Source organism: Chanodichthys erythropterus, chromosome 23 (genome assembly GCF_024489055.1).
Source record: "Chanodichthys erythropterus isolate Z2021 chromosome 23, ASM2448905v1, whole genome shotgun sequence".
Lineage (NCBI taxonomy): Eukaryota > Metazoa > Chordata > Actinopteri > Cypriniformes > Xenocyprididae > Chanodichthys > Chanodichthys erythropterus.
In genome coordinates this window covers 27,714,895-27,733,637 of record NC_090243.1, presented here as the reverse complement: position 1 = coordinate 27,733,637, position 18,743 = coordinate 27,714,895, and the positions used below count along the sequence as shown (strand labels likewise).

General features: G+C 38.0%; 1 protein-coding gene across 1 annotated transcript in view; it reads left to right on the top strand.

Moving 5' to 3' along the window:
* Window positions 1–18,743, top strand: part of LOC137014321 (LYR motif containing 4) — an 85,946-nt gene that overhangs the window by 18,407 nt on the left and 48,796 nt on the right. Inside the window, exon 2 of the mRNA XM_067378583.1 lies at window positions 826–946. Within this exon, the coding sequence (XP_067234684.1) occupies window positions 826–946 (121 nt within the window). The remainder of the gene's footprint in view (window positions 1–825; window positions 947–18,743) is intronic.

Genomic DNA, 18,743 nt, shown 5'->3' with positions numbered 1-18,743 from the left:
TATGTGTAATATAATGTAGTGTTGTCAAAATTAGTGATTTTTCGATACATATCAATACTGAGATATCTAACCCTATCCCACCTCCCTTCACAGATCAATATTGATGGTATTACAGGGCTTGAATTTTGTAATATTGTGCATAATTTGACTCATTCCCAGAGATTTTGTGCTCACGCCAAAAGTGCGCACACATAAAGCCCCCTCTCAGTACTAAATTGAGTTGTTTTTGCACTTAAAAGGTCAAATATGCAGAAAATAGTGTCAAAATTCCAGTCTTGGTGAGTATTCACATAAACACAGTCAGTTATGTTTTAAGTGAACATAAACAGTTGAGAAAGAAAACTCGTGTGTAACAGTATAATGGATCCATTAGTCAGGTCTTAAAGTGACAGCAGCCTAATATACCAAATTATGAGATAATATTAAAAATATCTATATGGCAGTTTTCCCCCATGGTATCATTGTCAAAATTGTGGCCAGTGAAATTGCTGAGTGGCTAGTAACTTTGGAAAACCACAGTGGGTGTTGAGCAAAAAAGTGTTAACAAAAAACAAATGTGAGCTAAAAACACAGTTGCTGAAGCAACCATGCCATTTTAGCTTGATTCTACAAGTTTTTAAGCACTTTTATTGTGACTCCAAAGCGCGTGCAATGCTGTACGAGGTGATCAAGTAGCGGTGCTTCATGCATCACTATTCTATTGACAGTAGAGCATTTTGCTGTGAAATTTTGCTGAAATGTTGATTCCCTGGCAGTCATTATGGTAGTGAATTTTGCATGAGCAAGCAAATGTAAAACGTTGAGTGATCTAATTTGTTTCTGTAGGACATATGCTCTACGAAGGGTCCGAGATGCGTTCAGGGAGAACCGGACAGTGGAAGATCCAAAAGTTGTGGAGGAGCTGTTGAACAGGGCCCGGGAGAGTTTGGCCATCATCCAAAGACAGGTACTAATGCACTGGTCCAAAAAATAGATTTTGTAATCTCCGGATTCTGCACAGTTTGTTGAGAAATAAGAAGAGGGAGGTAGTTGACAACCCAAAACAACATTTTGTACACACTTCCCTCTTTTTTTTCTTGCTGTGCAAGACCACTTTTTGTTGTTCAGCCACCAATACATACAATACATAAATTTAAAATAAAATTGTATTACATAAAATATAAATATTTAATGCTGAAAAATAAATGCCGTAAACAAATCATGTGGATGGACTACAGTTAAAACACCGCCCATTCATTTATTTCTGATTTAGAAAGTCTAGTTTTATTTTTCATTTTTGTAAAAGCAACATCAGATTTGCACAACATCAAATTGGCCCATAGTTCGCAAGGGTGACTTTGGACATGTTCCTAGTAATTCACTACAAATTCAGCTACACTTTTCATAGCAGGTGACCTCATATCTTATAGTGAGATATGCAGAAAGGCCTATATGGATTATCATGCTGTTTAATTTAAAGTCTGTCCTCTTGTGTTAAAAGAACAGCCGCCTTTATCAAACTTCATTTTCGCTCTGCTGGTGTTCCTAATGAAGGAGCAGTGGGCTTCATCTTGTCTTTCTGTTCCTGTATAATTCACTCTATCCTCCTGAGAGCTGGAGGAAGTCATCTTCAGATGCATATATGTATATATGGACACCTGCTTGGCTTCCACCTGTCCACTGGCATGTCCCACACACCACTAATGACCGCTGATGCCTCGCTGTCCCGCATTTTGTTCCCATAATTCAACTCCGATTCGGGCCAGATCCCTGGGGGACTTTGATTCTTATGATTTTGACATGTCTTCTAAATGTTTCCCCTTCCCATTGAGGCAGGCATGGCCACCAAACCTGCCAAATGCGGGTGGATTTCAGCAGTAGCTTGTAACGCAGTCACTCCTACTAGCCACTTTGGTAGGTTTAATTTTATCTATAGCCTAAATATAATTTTTTTCTGTTGCAATCTTTTTAAAAGGCATCTGAAATAATAAACTAAGTGCAATGTTGTGTTGTCAAAAATAAAAAATTTTTGTTAATTTTTGGTGTTACAAGGCTTGATTTTCGGCGTAGGATTGCGCGTATTGTGCATAATTTTACTCATTCCCACAAATTTTGTGCTCACACCCAAAGTACACGCACATAAAGCCACTTCTCAGTACTAAATTGACTAATTTTTCATTGCTTATAGTTCCTAAACAGTCAAATACACACAAAATAATGTCAAAATGACAGTCTTGGCGATTATTCACGTAAACAGTCAGTTATGTTTTAATCCATGGGTAACAGTATAATGGATCCAAGTGTCAGGTCTTAAAGTGACAGCAGCCTAATATACCTGCTGCCAAATTATGAGATAATAAAAATATCCATCTGGCAGTTTTTTCCCATGGTATCAATGTCAAAATTGTGGCCTGTGAAAATGCTGAGTGGGTAGTAACTTTGGAAAACCACTAGCCAAAGTGGCTGGTGATCAAAAAAGTGAATATTTCTCAATATTTCTATCTGTATCTGTAACAATCTCAAAATAATTAGTATATATATTTGGGTAAAACCGGATGTGGGTGTGGCTTTAACTACAAGTTCGTAAAATTACTTGAAAATGTTTTTGAATGTAATTCTCTTTAATTCATAGTTTTAATTCGTATTATCTTCTAGTAAAAACAATAATAGATTTAAATAATTTAAATATACATATCAAATAGTAGAAAATGTGTACGATTTAGTATTTTAGTTGATATTACTCTTGCCAAGCTTTGATTTCTGAGCGCCACACAGAGACAGCAACATTTGACTTGAGTTTACACTCATTCACTTCACACACTCATTATTGTGTAGTGATTTTAGAGGTTTATGTATAATATTGTGCTATCCACTGGCTCACCTGTTATCCAGCGAACACGAAGAGTGACTGTGTCTTCATAATAAATATATATATATATTTTTTGTTATATTATTTGGTAGAATTATTCGTTGTTTGTTTTGAAGCCATTATCAATTCCTTTCCGAATAAGGTATTCGGCTTCAGGCACATTCCTACTCAAAAACATTTGTTTTTTCTTGAAATATGAAAACATACAGATATATGTAAAGAACTACACAAAAAAATGGGTTGATGGAAGAATAGGAGGCACTGGGATAATTTGTTTCGTGTCTCGTACCAAAGACGGTGAGCTGTTCTTTGAAACTGAATCAAAGTACAGCCTCAGAGATCAGTCCATCATGCTGTCTGCATTAAGAGCTTCTGTCACCCTGACACTCTCAGCATGGGAATCAATGAAGTTTAACTTCCTGGGGAGTTAAAACAAGATCTTCAATGAAAGTTATAGAGTGAGGCTCAGAACAGCTGGTTTCACACTATTTCGAAATGCAAGTTGCTTGACTAAAGCCTGATACATGCTGTATAAAGTGCTTTTAGCAATGCAAGCTTGATTTTAGGCTTTTCTGAATTTGTTCTGAAGAGAATGTCGCTGAGCAAGTTATATAATTTTAGTTCAACCGTTCTTGACATAATACTTCATCGGCATTTAAAAGGTAACTCTATCGCCCCCTTGATTACAAAGGTTTGCCACTGCTATACTGTTTCAAGAACACAAACTGAACGCAATAAAAATAAATAGTTTCAAGATTTAAAAAAAACTTAAAAGTGTTTTAAAGATGTAAAATCAGGAAGAACTGTTTAATTCTGCAGTATTTATTGTTCAAAGCATTTTATGAGAAGAGACTTGCTGATATTACATTATAATTACCAATGCCATTGCAGATTATTATTTGTTTTTTGAGGGTCTAATAATCGAAATGCATTTTATTTGTTTTTGTAATCTAAATTGCTATTAGATTACAACTATAAATGAATAATAATTGGATAAATTATTATTGTTGTTGTTGTTGAAATCATATTATAACAATAGCAAAATATTCATTTAAAATAGTAGTAAACAATGACATTTGTAATAATTATAATTGTTGTTGTTGTACTTTTTATTTTTTACTATTGTTGTTATTTGATGATATATTTATATAGATTTGTTCTTGAGCTTCATGAGAGGTTAACACAAGATCTTCAATTAAAACTGAAAACCATAAAAACGATCTATTTATTTTGTCTTTTGAGCTTTCTAACTGTTAAACTGAGTAATTATTAACTGTAAAACCAAACAGTGAAATTAATGAAATGAGTTTGTTTCACTCAAATAATAATGAAAGTTCATTGTACTTAATAGAAAAATGTTGCATGAACTCAAAATTTGACTGTAGTAAGCTGAACTTAATATGATTGGGTTGCAGCAGATTTCTAATTCCCAGCATGCTTTGTGTCAGATTGTATAACGGAAATAAATGTTGAAATGTAGTGTTATTTTGTGTGTTTTTGCACAAGATTAACATAGGGAGACATAAGTGACCAATCAAAGCAGAGGCTCTAGGAATTAGCGAGACTGAATCCTTTATCAAACCGTTTTAGACACTGTAAGAAAAGAGCTGATGCTGCGATGTATATTATAAAAATATTAAAGTGTTTGTTGACCTTTGATTTATGTAAACCTAGGAGACTCCAAAACAAAAACTTTAAAATAACATAACAGTGGCACTTTAAATTAGAAAACTGCTAAATAAAGGCATTTCCACCAGTGGTCCCAGACTTTTCAACCTCACTCTATGTACAACGAGACTGTCAAGATTCACAGTTGCATTTACGTACTTGTGAGCGTCTGTTGTAGTGTTTGTGGAGGTGTCTTCTGTATGTCTCCGCCACTGACACTATAAGCAGTGCAACAGTCATCCAGCGCTCTGTTGACTCAGACACATCACAGCATACAGGCTTCAGGCTGCTGTAGGAAGCCAGACCCACGGCTCTCCCTGTGGCGCGCACATGCACATGAACATACATATAATGTCCCGTTGTGTGTCGTGACACCACCAGCATGCATCCCACCCTCTGCACACACCCACACCGCAGACTGGCACGGACCTATGTCTTCAGCTCTTCTGTAAGCGTGTTTGAGGAGAGGTGGATCCACTCCAATCAATGAGTCACTGTGCCAATCTTGCCCTGCTCAGATGCTCTTTTGTGACACTGACTGTTTTCTGTGCGTTCTCAATCCTTGTTCTTTTTTTAGATGGCATACTTTCATGTTATGTGGTTTGTCTTATAGGATCAAAGGAACAAAACATGTTTCCATTAGATTTTTATGTAAATATCTCTTTATTAGAGGAAATTTGCATTTTATAGTAAAGACCTGCTTTGCAGTATTAATGCCCCCTATCTGTAGACAGCAGGGCTGAGCTGTAAGGATTTTTTCTTCAGATTTCTATTGGACTTGCCAATGTTTTCAATGGCTCCAGCACAAAAGAGAATTTAAGGGGTTAATTCTCCCAAAAAATAAAATTCTGTCATCATTTACTTACCCGTGTCATTCCTAACCCGTAAGACGTTCATTCATCTTCGGAACACAAATGAAGATATTTTTAATAAAATCAGAGAGATTTCTGTTTCTCCATTGACAGTATACGCAACTACCACGTTGATGCTTCAAAAAGTTCATAAAGATATTGTAAGGCTAATCCATATGAATTCTTTGAAGAGACTATGTGAACCAGTGAGGTTTATTCTCATGTTACACAGCAAGTTTGAGCTTTCGCAAGAACCAATGAGGTTCATTTTTACGCAAGAGGTTTGTTCTTGTGCATCATGCAGGTTCGGTTGAGCTTCTGTTTATGTTCGCTGATCAATGTTCATATGTGAATAAAAGCCTAAATTCAATCTTTTCATCTTATAAAGCGATCACATCTTTTCAGAAAATTTGGACTAAAGCGCTCAATTCATATGGATTAGTTTTACTTTTTGAAGCGTCAAAGTGGTAGTTGCGTAGACTGTCAATGGAGGGACAGAAATCTCTCAGATTCCATTCCAAAAGATCTTCATTTGTGTTCCGAAGATGAACGAAGGTCAGGTTTGGAACGACATGAGGGTGAGGAAAAGATAATTATTATGTTAATGTAAAAGATTTCTGTTCTTTTGAACTTCCATTTATCAAAGAATCCTGAAAATGTATTACAATTTCCACAAAAAATATGAAGCAGCACAACTATTAAATTCTTAAACTTTATCAAAAACAAACGACCCCAAACCTTTTGAACACTATTGTATTTTAAAATGATTTTAAAAGATATTGTTTATTACATTTTCACAAACATAAATATTTATATTAAATAATAGATCAAAATGAAAATGTGCAATAATAGCTGGACATTTTATTTATTATGAATTTTAAGTCTTGTAGCTTGTTAAACACTTGCTGTAAAATTCTGCTAATACAGGGCAAAGCATTACTGATTATTACTGATCATTTTAAGAAGCTCATTTTCTGTAACCATGTTTACATTTGCATTGCATTGTGCATGTATGCTAAAATGTAATTTTTAAAAAAATTGGATCCCATTCGATTCGTGGGAGCAGGAAAATCTGTTTGAAAATGGTCCAGATGCCCCTCTCACCAGGAACCCTCTGCCCTAACAGTGTTTCTACAAACAGAGTTTAATGAGTCATACTGCATTTGACATCACTCTATGTCTTGGATATTTTACTATGAACTTTTTTTGCTCCATTTTAATCCATTCTTTTGCTCAATTTGATTGATTGTTTGCATTATATGAGCAGCACTTTCCACGGTCCAAAATTAACCAATTACCAGTAGTACTAAATTCATCTCTGGGACAGAGATTGAAGACATTTATTCCATCTCAGATTAGCTAAAGCAGGTGTCTTTCATGGTTGCTTTGGTGTTTTCCAGGGCTAAATGGTGGATTAGACGCCTATGTGAGACGCCTGACCAGATTAATTCAGGGCTTTCCCGCCTTAACCTCCCCTCGACCCTCAGGTGACTGAATTAAAAGCTATATATTCACCGGGACCAAAATGAATATGACTTTATAATGGTGTGTGTAAATTTTGCCATGGAGAGGACAGGACTTCCCATAAACAGCAAGAGTGACGTGTGTGTGTGTGTGTGTGTGTGGGTTTGTTTATATTACATTGTGGGGACCGAATGTCCCCACGATGTAATATAAACCTGAGTTCACCTACATCGTGGGGACCAGCCACCGGTCCCCACAATGTAAATTAATTAATAAAAATACTAAATGATGTTTTTGTGAGAAAATAAAGGTGTGCACAGTTTCCTGTGATGGTTAGGTTTAGGGTTAAGGGTAGGGTAGGGGGATAGAAAGTACGGTTTGTACAGTATAAAATGCATTGCGGCCTATGGAAAGTCCCCACAATTCACAAAAACAAACGTGTGTGTGTGTGTGTGTGTGTTCAAGCGCAGTCTCTCTCTTTTCCTCTCCACTACCTTAGGTTTGGCTAGAGTTGTGCATTAAAATGGAACATAACATGAAAAATGGAACCGAGATTGTAGACAGTTTGAAGTACGCAATATGAAATTTGCATGCAGAAACGTTGCTCACATACTCTTAAACCAATCAGAGCTGAGGTCATTTACAGCCATTTAAAAAGTATCTTTTATATAGTACAAGTGCGTGCAGTAAAAATGTAATTCAGATTTACTACATTCCCCATGTTGTCACTATCATATGACCTACCAGCATCAGTTGTGTCGCTTCACTGCCATTGACAAATACTCTCCCCTTGGCCTCATGGAATAGTAAAGTGTCCATATTGTCCATCGTATGCGCACTTCAGAAGTAGTAGGTCATCCTGGTACTTTTCGCCTAATGTTTTAGGAATGCTTTGAATTCAGACATCCTATTCTTTTCTCATATTGTTTTTTGCCTACTATGCAGTGGGGAAGTATATGATTTTGTATGTAGTTGTGGTTTTCATGTGGGAGGTGCAAGTTTGAATCTGGCTTGCAACATTTCCTGATTGACACCTAACCCCCCCTAACCATTCTGTCCTCTCTCTACCACATATTGTCAATTATATTGAAATAAATTAAAATATGATAATGCAGTCCATATTAGTATTCAAGACAAGCTTTTCTATACAGTGTAAAATAATCAACACAATAGTGTCATGATTTCATTTTCTATCAGTGCACCACAGCTGTGAGAAATCTTTCCTGATGAGACACAAAAAATGTGACTGCTAAATTCTCTTGAGAGCCAGTGTCAACACAGTCAAGCTGTTGCTTTCTGCTCATTAATGCTTTTGACATGACATAATTTATGTTTGTCTCCATTTTGAACATGATGGTGAGCAGACCCGAATGATTTATAGATTAGTTTCAGACCGGATCGAGAGGTGAATGGAAAATAAACCAGATGAGTGAACTAAGACACATCAATTAATGGCCAAGCGTTCTGTTGTGACAATGAGAATGTGATCTTATTCAAAAGTGCGGTTGGAGACTTGGCCTAGTGGTTCAGCTCAAAGTATACTTCAGTTTTTGTGTGTACGCTTACTGTGAATGCCCAGCCTATTAAAATATATTACATTTGATAGGTGTGTAACCCCTCCGGTTCTACTTCCCCTCTCAGAGCGGGATTCAAACCAGTGTTTCCGGCGTGGGAGGCTGGTTTCTAGCATTAGTTGCCAGTGCACCTCTTGAGGGCAGGGTAGTGAGGTTTATCTGTACACATCTTCCTAGCTATCCTCCATTACACTCACCCCCTAAACTTCACTCCAAATTCGGGTCACGGCACCAATGGAACTCTTCCAGTTCTATTCGCCCCACTCCGAGCGGGATTCGAACTGGCATGGGAGGTGGGTCTCTAGAATCAGTTGCCAGTGCACCTCTTGAGGGCAGGGGAGTGAGGTTTACCTGCACAGCTCTTACTAGCTAGCCTCCATTACACTCACCCCCTAAACCTCACTCCGATCTGGGTCACAGCACCAATGGAACCCTTCCAGTTCTACTCGCCCCGCTCCGAGCAGAATTCGAACTGGCGTTTCCGGCATGGGAGGCGGGTCTCTAGTATCAGTTGCAAGTGTACCTCTTGAGGCCAGGGGAGTAAGGTTTACCTGCACAGCACTTACTAGCTAGCCGCCACTACACTCACCCCCTAAACCTCACTCCCAGCCTGGTCACGGCACCAATGGAAGCCTTCCGGTTCTACTCACCCCGCTCCAAGCAGGATTCGAACTGGCATTTCCGACATGGGAGGCAGGTCTCTAGCATCAGTTGCAAGTGTACCTCTTGAGGCCAGGGGTGTAAGGTTTACCTGCTGTAAGGACCTTAGGTCATTTATTAGCTCAATTTAATTGTTACAGGGAATAAGAATTGAATCAACTGTAAATGATTCACTGTAAATGATTCAGAATTAATATTTAACACTTCATCAATTATTCGTTCAGCGAAAATTGAGGTTAGAGTATTTTACCAATTCTGGATAAAATATTATTCTGTGGTCAACAGTTACAATATTTTATTATGATTATTATTATTATAATTATTATATTATTATAAGCAAGAGGTAACTTGATCTTTTAAGTTTAAGGCAGTAATTTGACACACAACACAAGAAACTCGTATATGTGAAAATCAAAACAAGATTTATTGACTACTTCTAATGATTACAGGAAACTAAGGCTAAACACACACACACACACACACACACACATACATACATGCACACACCTTCGCGGAGTTGATATGAGTTATGAAAAGTTCCAAGTTCAGTGCTAACTTAACTCATAACCTGAGGAAAATCACAAAAGCAGAGCTTTGGCTTGATTTAGGTTTAAAGGAGTTTCACCAGTTTCCAGCAAGAGAGAGAGAAGTTTGCTTGTACCTGCGTTTGCTCTGACAGCTGAGGTAATCGGGTTGTTCCGTGACTCGTGTACAGCGGAATCCCGTTTTGGATTGGCTGTCTTTCAGGTGACGTCTTCTCGGGAAAGCCCTGTGGGTTGCGCGGAAACTTTGAAGGATGTTGCTGGCTGGTGCAACGCGCTGTTCTGAGCGTCTGGCTTGAGCGGCTCTCTTCTTGGGAGACTTTGGTCAGATATTTCACAGAGTGTTTTGGAGTCTGGATGTGACGGCTGTTGAGTGATCAGCGGCGCGGCTCGTGGTTGAAGTCGGCGACTGTTAGATGGAAAATCAGCCCTGATAAAGGATCTTCTCAACTTCTTCTTTTCAGCATGACCCAAGCGACTTTTCAGCCGTGGTCAAAGTAGCGGTGCGGCTACTGGGTTTCAACGACTGTGCTTCAGTCCGACTTCTGACCGATTTCTGACAACTAGCTATTAGGAAAGCATAGTTTTAAAGGAGCAATTTGGCTCCATCCTTCAGATGCGATCCTCCAATGAGACGTTGCTACGGAGATTAGACACGCCTCGTCTATTGTCTATTGATCACATCGCGTGATATCTGCAGAACATTCTCCTGTTTTACTTACAACTATATAAAGTTTCTTAATATTTTCCTGATACTGAATTTCAATGTTTCATTCACACAGAATTACAGAGAATTATAAACTCTGTATTTAGAGCTCAAACATGACACACTTCTTACACACATATTACTAGACTGACCTAATTAAAACAATGATTATAAGAGAAAGAAGATGCATACAGGAATACAAACATATAATGCATTGAATCCAACATGTTAGTAATCACATCATAGCAAATGTTATCCTGGATATAGTTAATACTTTAAGTAATCGACAATAGTCCCTTTTGAGATTCAAGATTGACTCCTTAAGCATAGTTTACACTTTGACCGGAGTCACGAGTGACGGGGTCAAGATGGATTGCTCACACAAGGGAGGTATTGATAGGACAGATTCGTCTTTAAATCCGTTGATGGGTGTTTTCCTGTTCCGTCCGATAATACAAGAGGGTTTTGTGAGAGAATCAATAGATTTAATGTGATCAGACCCACGTGATAGGTTCTGATTAGTTTATTGCTGATGAGCTAAGAAGTCCTTTAGAAAGAGTCCTTTGTTAAAAGAAGTCACGTCATCACTTCTGTTAAGGCTCGGTGTTTCCTGTCAGGAAATGGATCTTTTGGACCAAATGAAGCTTTGTTCAATCATGTTGTTCATTGATAAAGTCATTGGTAAGTTCTGTCGAGCGAGGCCCTACACTGCACAGCACTTACTAGCTAGCCTCCACTACACTCACCCCCTAAACCTCACTCCCAGCCGGATCACGGCACCAGTGGTACCCATCCGGTTCTACATGCCCCGCTCCGAGTGGGATTCTATCCGGTGTTTCCGGCATGGGAGGTGGGTCTCTAGCATCAGTTGCCAGTGTACCTCTTGCGGCCAGGGGAGTGAAGTTTATCTGCACAGCTTTACTAGCTGGCCCCATTACACTCACCGTCTAAACCTCACTCCCATCCAGGTCATGACACCAATGGAAGACTTCCGGTTCTACACGACCCGCTTCGAGCGAGATTTGAAATGGCATTTACCTGCAAAGCTCTTACTAGGTGACCGCCATTACACATTGCACTCACCCACTAAAGCCGAGTTCAGACTGCACGATTTTAGCCCCGATTTTGGCTCGCCGACAGGTTTTGAGAAATCGCAGACAAATGCCCGAAATCACAAGCAAATCGGAGCTCGTTCACACGAGTGACAATCACGCAGTGTGAAAGAGCAAAGACGCGATCTGAGAGAATCGCAGACGAGTCGCCGACACCCGTGAGATATTTGGTATGCTAAATTTCTGGACCTGTCGGCGATTCAAAATCCTGCTGTGTGAAAAGTGTTCTGACTGAAAACTACATCGGCGATGACCGACAGCCAATGAGAGAGCAAGATACAGAGCAGCGGGGAGTTCGGGGAGGAGTTATAGACCACAATATAAGCAAGCATGGCTTCGTTTCAGATAAACATTATAATTCTATCAAACAAAAACAAAGCACAAACATTTGCTTGACCATCCGCAACAGCAGCACATTGAAAAGTTATTTATTTACCGCCAACTCTCGTTACAGAACACACAATCCACAGTCTCCCCAACCATTTCCTCCTCATATTCTTCTTTTCTTTTCCTTGTTTTCTCTGCAAATCAGCACACCGGCAATTGCTTCATATTGCAAGCTTCTTGCGGGCTACCGTTTTTAATAATAATAATAACTCCGGTCTTTCGTGATATCGCGTTGTTTCCTTGTCACATCTCGCGTGTGTTTGGTTGTGAAACGTAGTTTGCGTGCCAGACAGAGTTGTCAGCGATTCTTCCTATTGTAAAGTCATACAGTGTGAAACCTTCTGTCGCCGATCCATCATGCAGTTTGAACACAGCAGCGACTGAATGCCGGCCAAGATAGACTCATGCAGTGTGAAAAGAACAGTGACCTGACTGCTTTGAAAATCGTGCAGTCTGAACTCGGCTTAAACCTCACTCCCATCTGGGTCACGGCACCAATAGAATCGAGCAGGATTCTAACCAGCATTTTCGGCATAGGAGGCAGGCATGCTAACAAGGACCCTAAAGACGTCCGTTAGAGGTGCGTGAACACAGGTGCTCGAGACAAGTGCTATAAAGTTTCATCTTTGTCCAGTGTTATTTCCCTCCAGCGATATGACTTAGTGTGATTATCAAATAGTGAAGGGTGCACTTTAATTGAATATATGTGTTTTAGTGAAATACATTCGTAAATGTTTTACATATTTACTATATATATAATTAAACTATATATATATATATATATATATATATATATATATATATATATATATATATATATATATATATATATATATTTCTTTATTTATTTTAATAGCTGTATTAATATTTAATCACACAATTTTGGCCAAATTGTGCAGCTCTACAAACAGTCACAGAAAACCTGTAATTTTTATTTATTTTATTTTTTACTTAGAAGACAACAATTGTATGTTTTTCTCCAAATTGTGCAGCCCTAATGTCTATGATCACACCAAAATGTAATTTGAATGATTAATGAAAATATGTGTTGGTCCCTGTATTCATCTGCACTTATTTTGTATTTATTGTGATTGTTAATATTTTAGTTTCTTTTTATGTTATGTTTATTTTCCCTTCAGCTCAGTTCTTACCTAAAGTTCAGACAGAAGTATTCTGTGTAAATGACTTGTTTTCTGTTGGAATAACTCCCATGTTTCCACCCCCAGAGGGCGATACGTCCATGTTTAGGTGTTTCGTAAGAATTGCAATGCCATTTTATCGTTCTCTGATGACTTTGAGTTGCAGCAAACATGTTTTCCTCCCTATGGGATTGTGCATTTTGGTTTTCTGTCACTGTCTGAACCTCCCTCCCAATGCACACATTCACATTTACAATACAAACACACCTTCAAAGCTACTTCATCTTTGATCCAGATTACATTTGAATCTCAAATGTGAACAGTCTTTTTAGTGAGCTATCACACTTGTGTTTGTGTGTGTAAGCATATCTGTATGGGCGAATGCCAAAGCAAGCCTGTCACAGCACATCTGATGCCTCGGGTGAGGATATTGACCGTCTACGGCCATGACTTCCATCCACTTGTGTTTTGAAATACAGTATTGATGTGATTTACCTCTTCAATGCTCTCGTCCAGATTATCCCCTGCTGAACAATCAATTTCCACTAACTACTACTGAAGGTACTCAGTGTCAAAACCTCTCTGCTCCTCTCTTGCTACAGAGATGAAATCTGACTGCTAATGTGACTTATGGTCCACAAGATCTTTATGCTTGCTGAATAGCCAGAGATAAATGTGTGGCCAGAGGACCAGCATGTTTTGTTTTGTTTTTTTGCATTGCAATGTATTTTGTTGTGTCGGAAATTGTATTGGGTGATGCAGTATAGATGAGATGATCTTCTTCTTTTTTTTTTTTTTTTTTTTTTTTTACCTTTTGGCTGAATTCTATATTCATAGAGACAATATATGAATATAAATGTGTAGATGAAGATTGAGATAGATAGATAGATAGATAGATAGATAGATAGATAGATAGATAGATAGATAGATAGATAGATAGATAGATAGATAGATAGATAGATAGATAGATAGATAGATAGATAGATAGATAGATAGATAGATAGATAGAGGATGGATGGATGGATGGATGGATGGATGGATGGATGGATGGATGGATGGATGGATGGATGCCAGCTACATTCAAAGTGCATTAATGCAACAAACTAAACAAAAATCAAAATTATGCCTGTCAATCCATTTAAAAAATTTTTATTAATTAGTTGCTATATACAATAATTATATGCCTTTCAATTAATCAAATTAATCTCATACATCGATTTTATCTGATAAAAGCCCCAATATCAATATGAATTTAATAATTCTTTACAGGCAAGAAGACATTTTCATTTTTTCAACACAAATTTTCACACACATTCTCCACATTTCCTCCTCTGTTTTACTACAACTTAAACTTAAGTCCTCATGGCAGCTTTTCAAATCACATAACATCGCCGCCCAAGATAAAAGAGAGATATTTACCCGTTATGTTGGGTAAACGCCATATCCCGAAAATAGCTTCTAAATCCAGCAACAAATGCTGTGTTCATCGCATATCACAACAGTAATATTTACAGCTGTGATATGTTTACTTGGCTCTCAGTTATACTGTTAAACTGCATTAATGTGACTGATATCAAGCTGTATGACTTGGCTTTTGTGGAACACTAAAGGAGAAATTCTGAAGTTTATCCTGCCGCTCTTTTACATGGATGGGGACTGGAGTATTCAAGATTCACAACGGATATGGGTTTTGAATGAGAAATGAGGAGTATATGATGACTGAATTTTAATTTTTAGGTACCCTGTTCATTTATATTCCTCCTCCTCCTCCGTTTCATGCTGGTGAACAACACAAAGCATGAATGCCATTTCTCATAGTCCACCTAGTCAATCAGTGGTGGCTAAACTCCCCTGCAATCGATTCTGTTTTTCGGATTTCTCTTTGGTTTTCAACGGGCAGCTCAGATTGAGTTTGCTGAGCACTTCCTCTAGTGTTTCGTTTTAATGCAGTCAAACACCTGTGGCAGTATTGCCTGTAAAATGGCCAATAAAAGCAGAATGTTTCATAAAAAAATAAAAATAAAAAAAAACAATGTTGTGCGGAGAGCTGAGCAAGCAGAAGGAATGAATACATTCCCCTTGAGGCAACTGCTCACCTCTTAATACAATGCATTTCTCTCTACACATCCCTGTGTTTATCTAACCTCTGCTTCAGTGCCCGAAAGAAAAAATGAAAAGACTGTGGCAGGGGAACGAATGCAATATTTGTCTTTCTCAGCCTCTTTTTCTCTTGTGTGTGTTTTTTCCTCTCATTGTTATTTATTTATTATTATGTTTTTTTTCAGTTTCCACCCCTCATTTCTTTTGAGATATTGGAGTCCCTTGTGACTTTGCTCAGGTGGCAGTGAGCTGTCCGTGGTGCTGAATTGAATTGACTCTATCCATGGTGCTGAATCTCCTGTTTGATCACTATAGACCAGAGAGCATTGTGTGTGTGTGTTCTTCTGCCTCGTATGGTTTATTAATTATGATCTTCTTATATGGGTCATTCTTCAGTTATGGGAACATTTCTATACCTACAATGTTTTCAAGGGATAGTTTACCCAAATCTGTCTTAAAAATCTGTCATCATTTACTCACTCTCATGTTTTTCCAAGCTGTTCGTGGTTGACTTACTTTTTTCTGTGGAACACTTTGAGGATTTTAAAGATGCATATTTACACTACTGTTCAAAAGTTGAGGATCAGTAAGGCATATATTGTCGCTGGCGGGCGGAAACCTCGTATCTCCCGATTTCATTCATCTTTTTTTCATAAATCATTACTATTGGTCACCCTTTACTTCTGTGATTTTTGCTAATATTTAACCAATGAAAAGTATTATTAAGTGCTTGTAACTAAACCTTGTAACTCCATTGGATCCTCAAACTGTCCCAAACTGACTCCGCCCTGCCTCTATCGTGAATGAAGTGCCGCACACAGTTTGGACGGCTCTGCTTGTTTGCAATGCAATGGTAAATAAAGAATTCTTTTAATAAGTACAGCATTTTCTTTACTCAAGAAACACTACCACAGTGTCTACACCAAAAAAACAATAGAACCCATTATAATCAGTGATATTGTCTACATATTGTCTACAATGGATGTGGCGTGATGCAACAAATTCCCAACAGTAAACGGATTCCCTGTTTTATTTCTGACATAGTCCAAGTGCTTGTCACGTTCAGTGTAGACAGGTTTCAGCTGTTACGGCGCGATGCGGAAAAAGTCGCGTCTGGTGTAGACATGGTGTAAGGGCCCTATTTTAATGATCTAAGTGCATGGTCTGAAGCGCATGCCGCAGGTGCATTTAGGGCATGTCCGAATCCACTTTTGCTAGTTTAACACAGAAAAAAATGGTCAGCATGCCAGAGGCATTGTTCAGAAGGGTTGTACCTGGTTGTAAGGTTGTAAGATTTTGATCTCCATATACATTTACATATAGTATATATATCTTCCAAGGGGTTTTTTCCCTCCTAGGACTTTTTTCCCAGTGCTAGCACGCTGGGTTTTTCTCCTAGGGGTTTTTTTCCACCCCTGGAAGTCAGCCGACATTGGCTTAATGTAGCACCATCTTGTATATGTTACATATTACCACGCTTGTTTGTACAGTTTATTTTTAACCACTTCCCTTTTTTCTGTGCTTCTAATATGTAAAGCTGCTTTGAAACAATTACCAATTGTAAAAGCGCTATATAAATAAATTTGACTTGACTTGACTTGACTTGTACCTAGTCTCTTAATGAGTCATGGGTGTGTTTTGGGTGTAATGTGCAATAAACCAATCAGAGTCTGGCGGATTGCTATTTAAAAAGTGCATTTGCTATTAAATCAATGTGGTGCTGGACATGAGAATGATATCTGTGTTGGGCGAAACTGCGTTGTGCCTGGCGTTGCAATTTGTCGGGTGTATGATAGGGCTCAAGAGGCTAATATTTGATGTATTTGAGGAGCAGAGAAGAGTGTCTTTGTTGTGAAGGCATAGCCAATTCTGTCTTAAATAGCCGGTGCATAGCACTTCATCTTTTATAACATGAGATGTTGACCAAATGACAGAAACAACAGAGTGTCCACATAGCAGTAAACTTTATAACCTGTAAGTTGATGCACTTACAGCCTCAGATGCGGCAATTATAAAACTGATTTCTGACTTTTGATGCAGCCTGAATCATAATCACACCATGTTAATTCGTTGGCTACAGCAGAACTGGCCCCCCCAACTGAGCCTGGTTTCTCCCAAGGTTTTTTTTTTTTTTTTTTTTTTTTCTCTCCATTTCTGTCACTGATGGAGTTTGTGTTCTTGCCACTGTTGCCTCTGGCTTGCTTAGTTGGGTACACATAATATTCAACAATCTTAATGATTTGACTGTACTGTCACTATTGAATGAGAACTGAACTGAGCTGGACGATGACATCACTGTTTTCTACAGAACTGCTTTATAGATGAAATGAACTAATTTAATAATTGATCATCTTTATAACTTTATAACGTATAACTGAATCAACTGACTTCAGCTGAACAATGAAACTATTTTCTTTTAGAGCTGCTGTACAGTTGAAATGAACTCTGTTTGCATCAGTAGCTGAGTTTCCATTAAAGATTTGCACAGAAATTTGTGATATTTTCTAAAGGTCGATTAAAAACGATTGCAAAATGACGGCGTTTCCATTAACCGATGTTATGTGACTAAATCTTTTTTTTTTACCTCTCGTGACAAGTCATTACAAAAATCATGGCAATGGATGTTAGTAGGTTTAAGTATATTGCAGCCACTGCACTAGCCATTATTTTTAATTTAAGGAGACACAAGCGTGTTATCAAAGCACTAATAGCAAGGAAATACACTTATACTTGTATGAGGTGTTTCTGAGTGTTTCTCCCTCAAATCAGCTTTGAGATATTGATAAATTGTGGCATTTCTTTGTTATTTAGAATCCAGAATTCCTGTAATTATTTTGTCTTTAATGAGTAATAAAGAACTCTGTCTCGTCTTCTGTTGATACATACCATGCCATCTTTAAAGAATGATCGACTTTTACGTACACCAGGTGACATTTAAATGCAAAAAAAAAAAAAAAAATACCATTTCAGTTTTGCAAAATATTCCTTTTTCGAATTGCCTGAAAAACCACCTCATGTGAGCATAATTTACTTTTTTTTTTTTTTTTTTTTTTGCAATATACAGGTAATGGAGTTTTTGCGAAATGTACGTGTTTCCTTTGGGCATATTTTCAATTTGAATGGTAATGGGCACACAGCTATTGAATCATTATCACTGTAAAGCTGTATTGTATGAAGCCCTATAGAAATGAAGGTGTCTTGACTAAAAATGTGTATGTCTGACATTTGCTGGTCAAAAACTCCATTTGAGCTTGATTTTGGTAAAATGTTAAGACACATGCAATTGTCTGACCATATATAAAGCCACAATATCAGCTCTGAAAATGCAAAGTATTTACTAAGTCTGCCTCAAGAACAAATGGTGCAATGAGTTACTGAAGGATGATTTACACTTCTGCGTTGTTGTCCGCGTCGACGTGCATGCAGACCACTAGTAGGCTGTCTGCGTGTCAGTGTCAGCCTTAAGGCCCATGAGTGAACTTTATCCCCCAAATCAAGAAAGACCTTACACATGGCTGGTTCAATGAGGACATTGTCCATAAGCAAAGATGGCAGCAAGCAGAGCAACTGCCATTGAGGTGAATGGAAATGCTAATGAAGAGTTTTCTGTTGGTATTGTAGATATTACAGATTGTCTATAGGTCTTGAAGTTAGACTTCATGTTCTGTTGAAAATGTCTCTGCTTTTCTTAT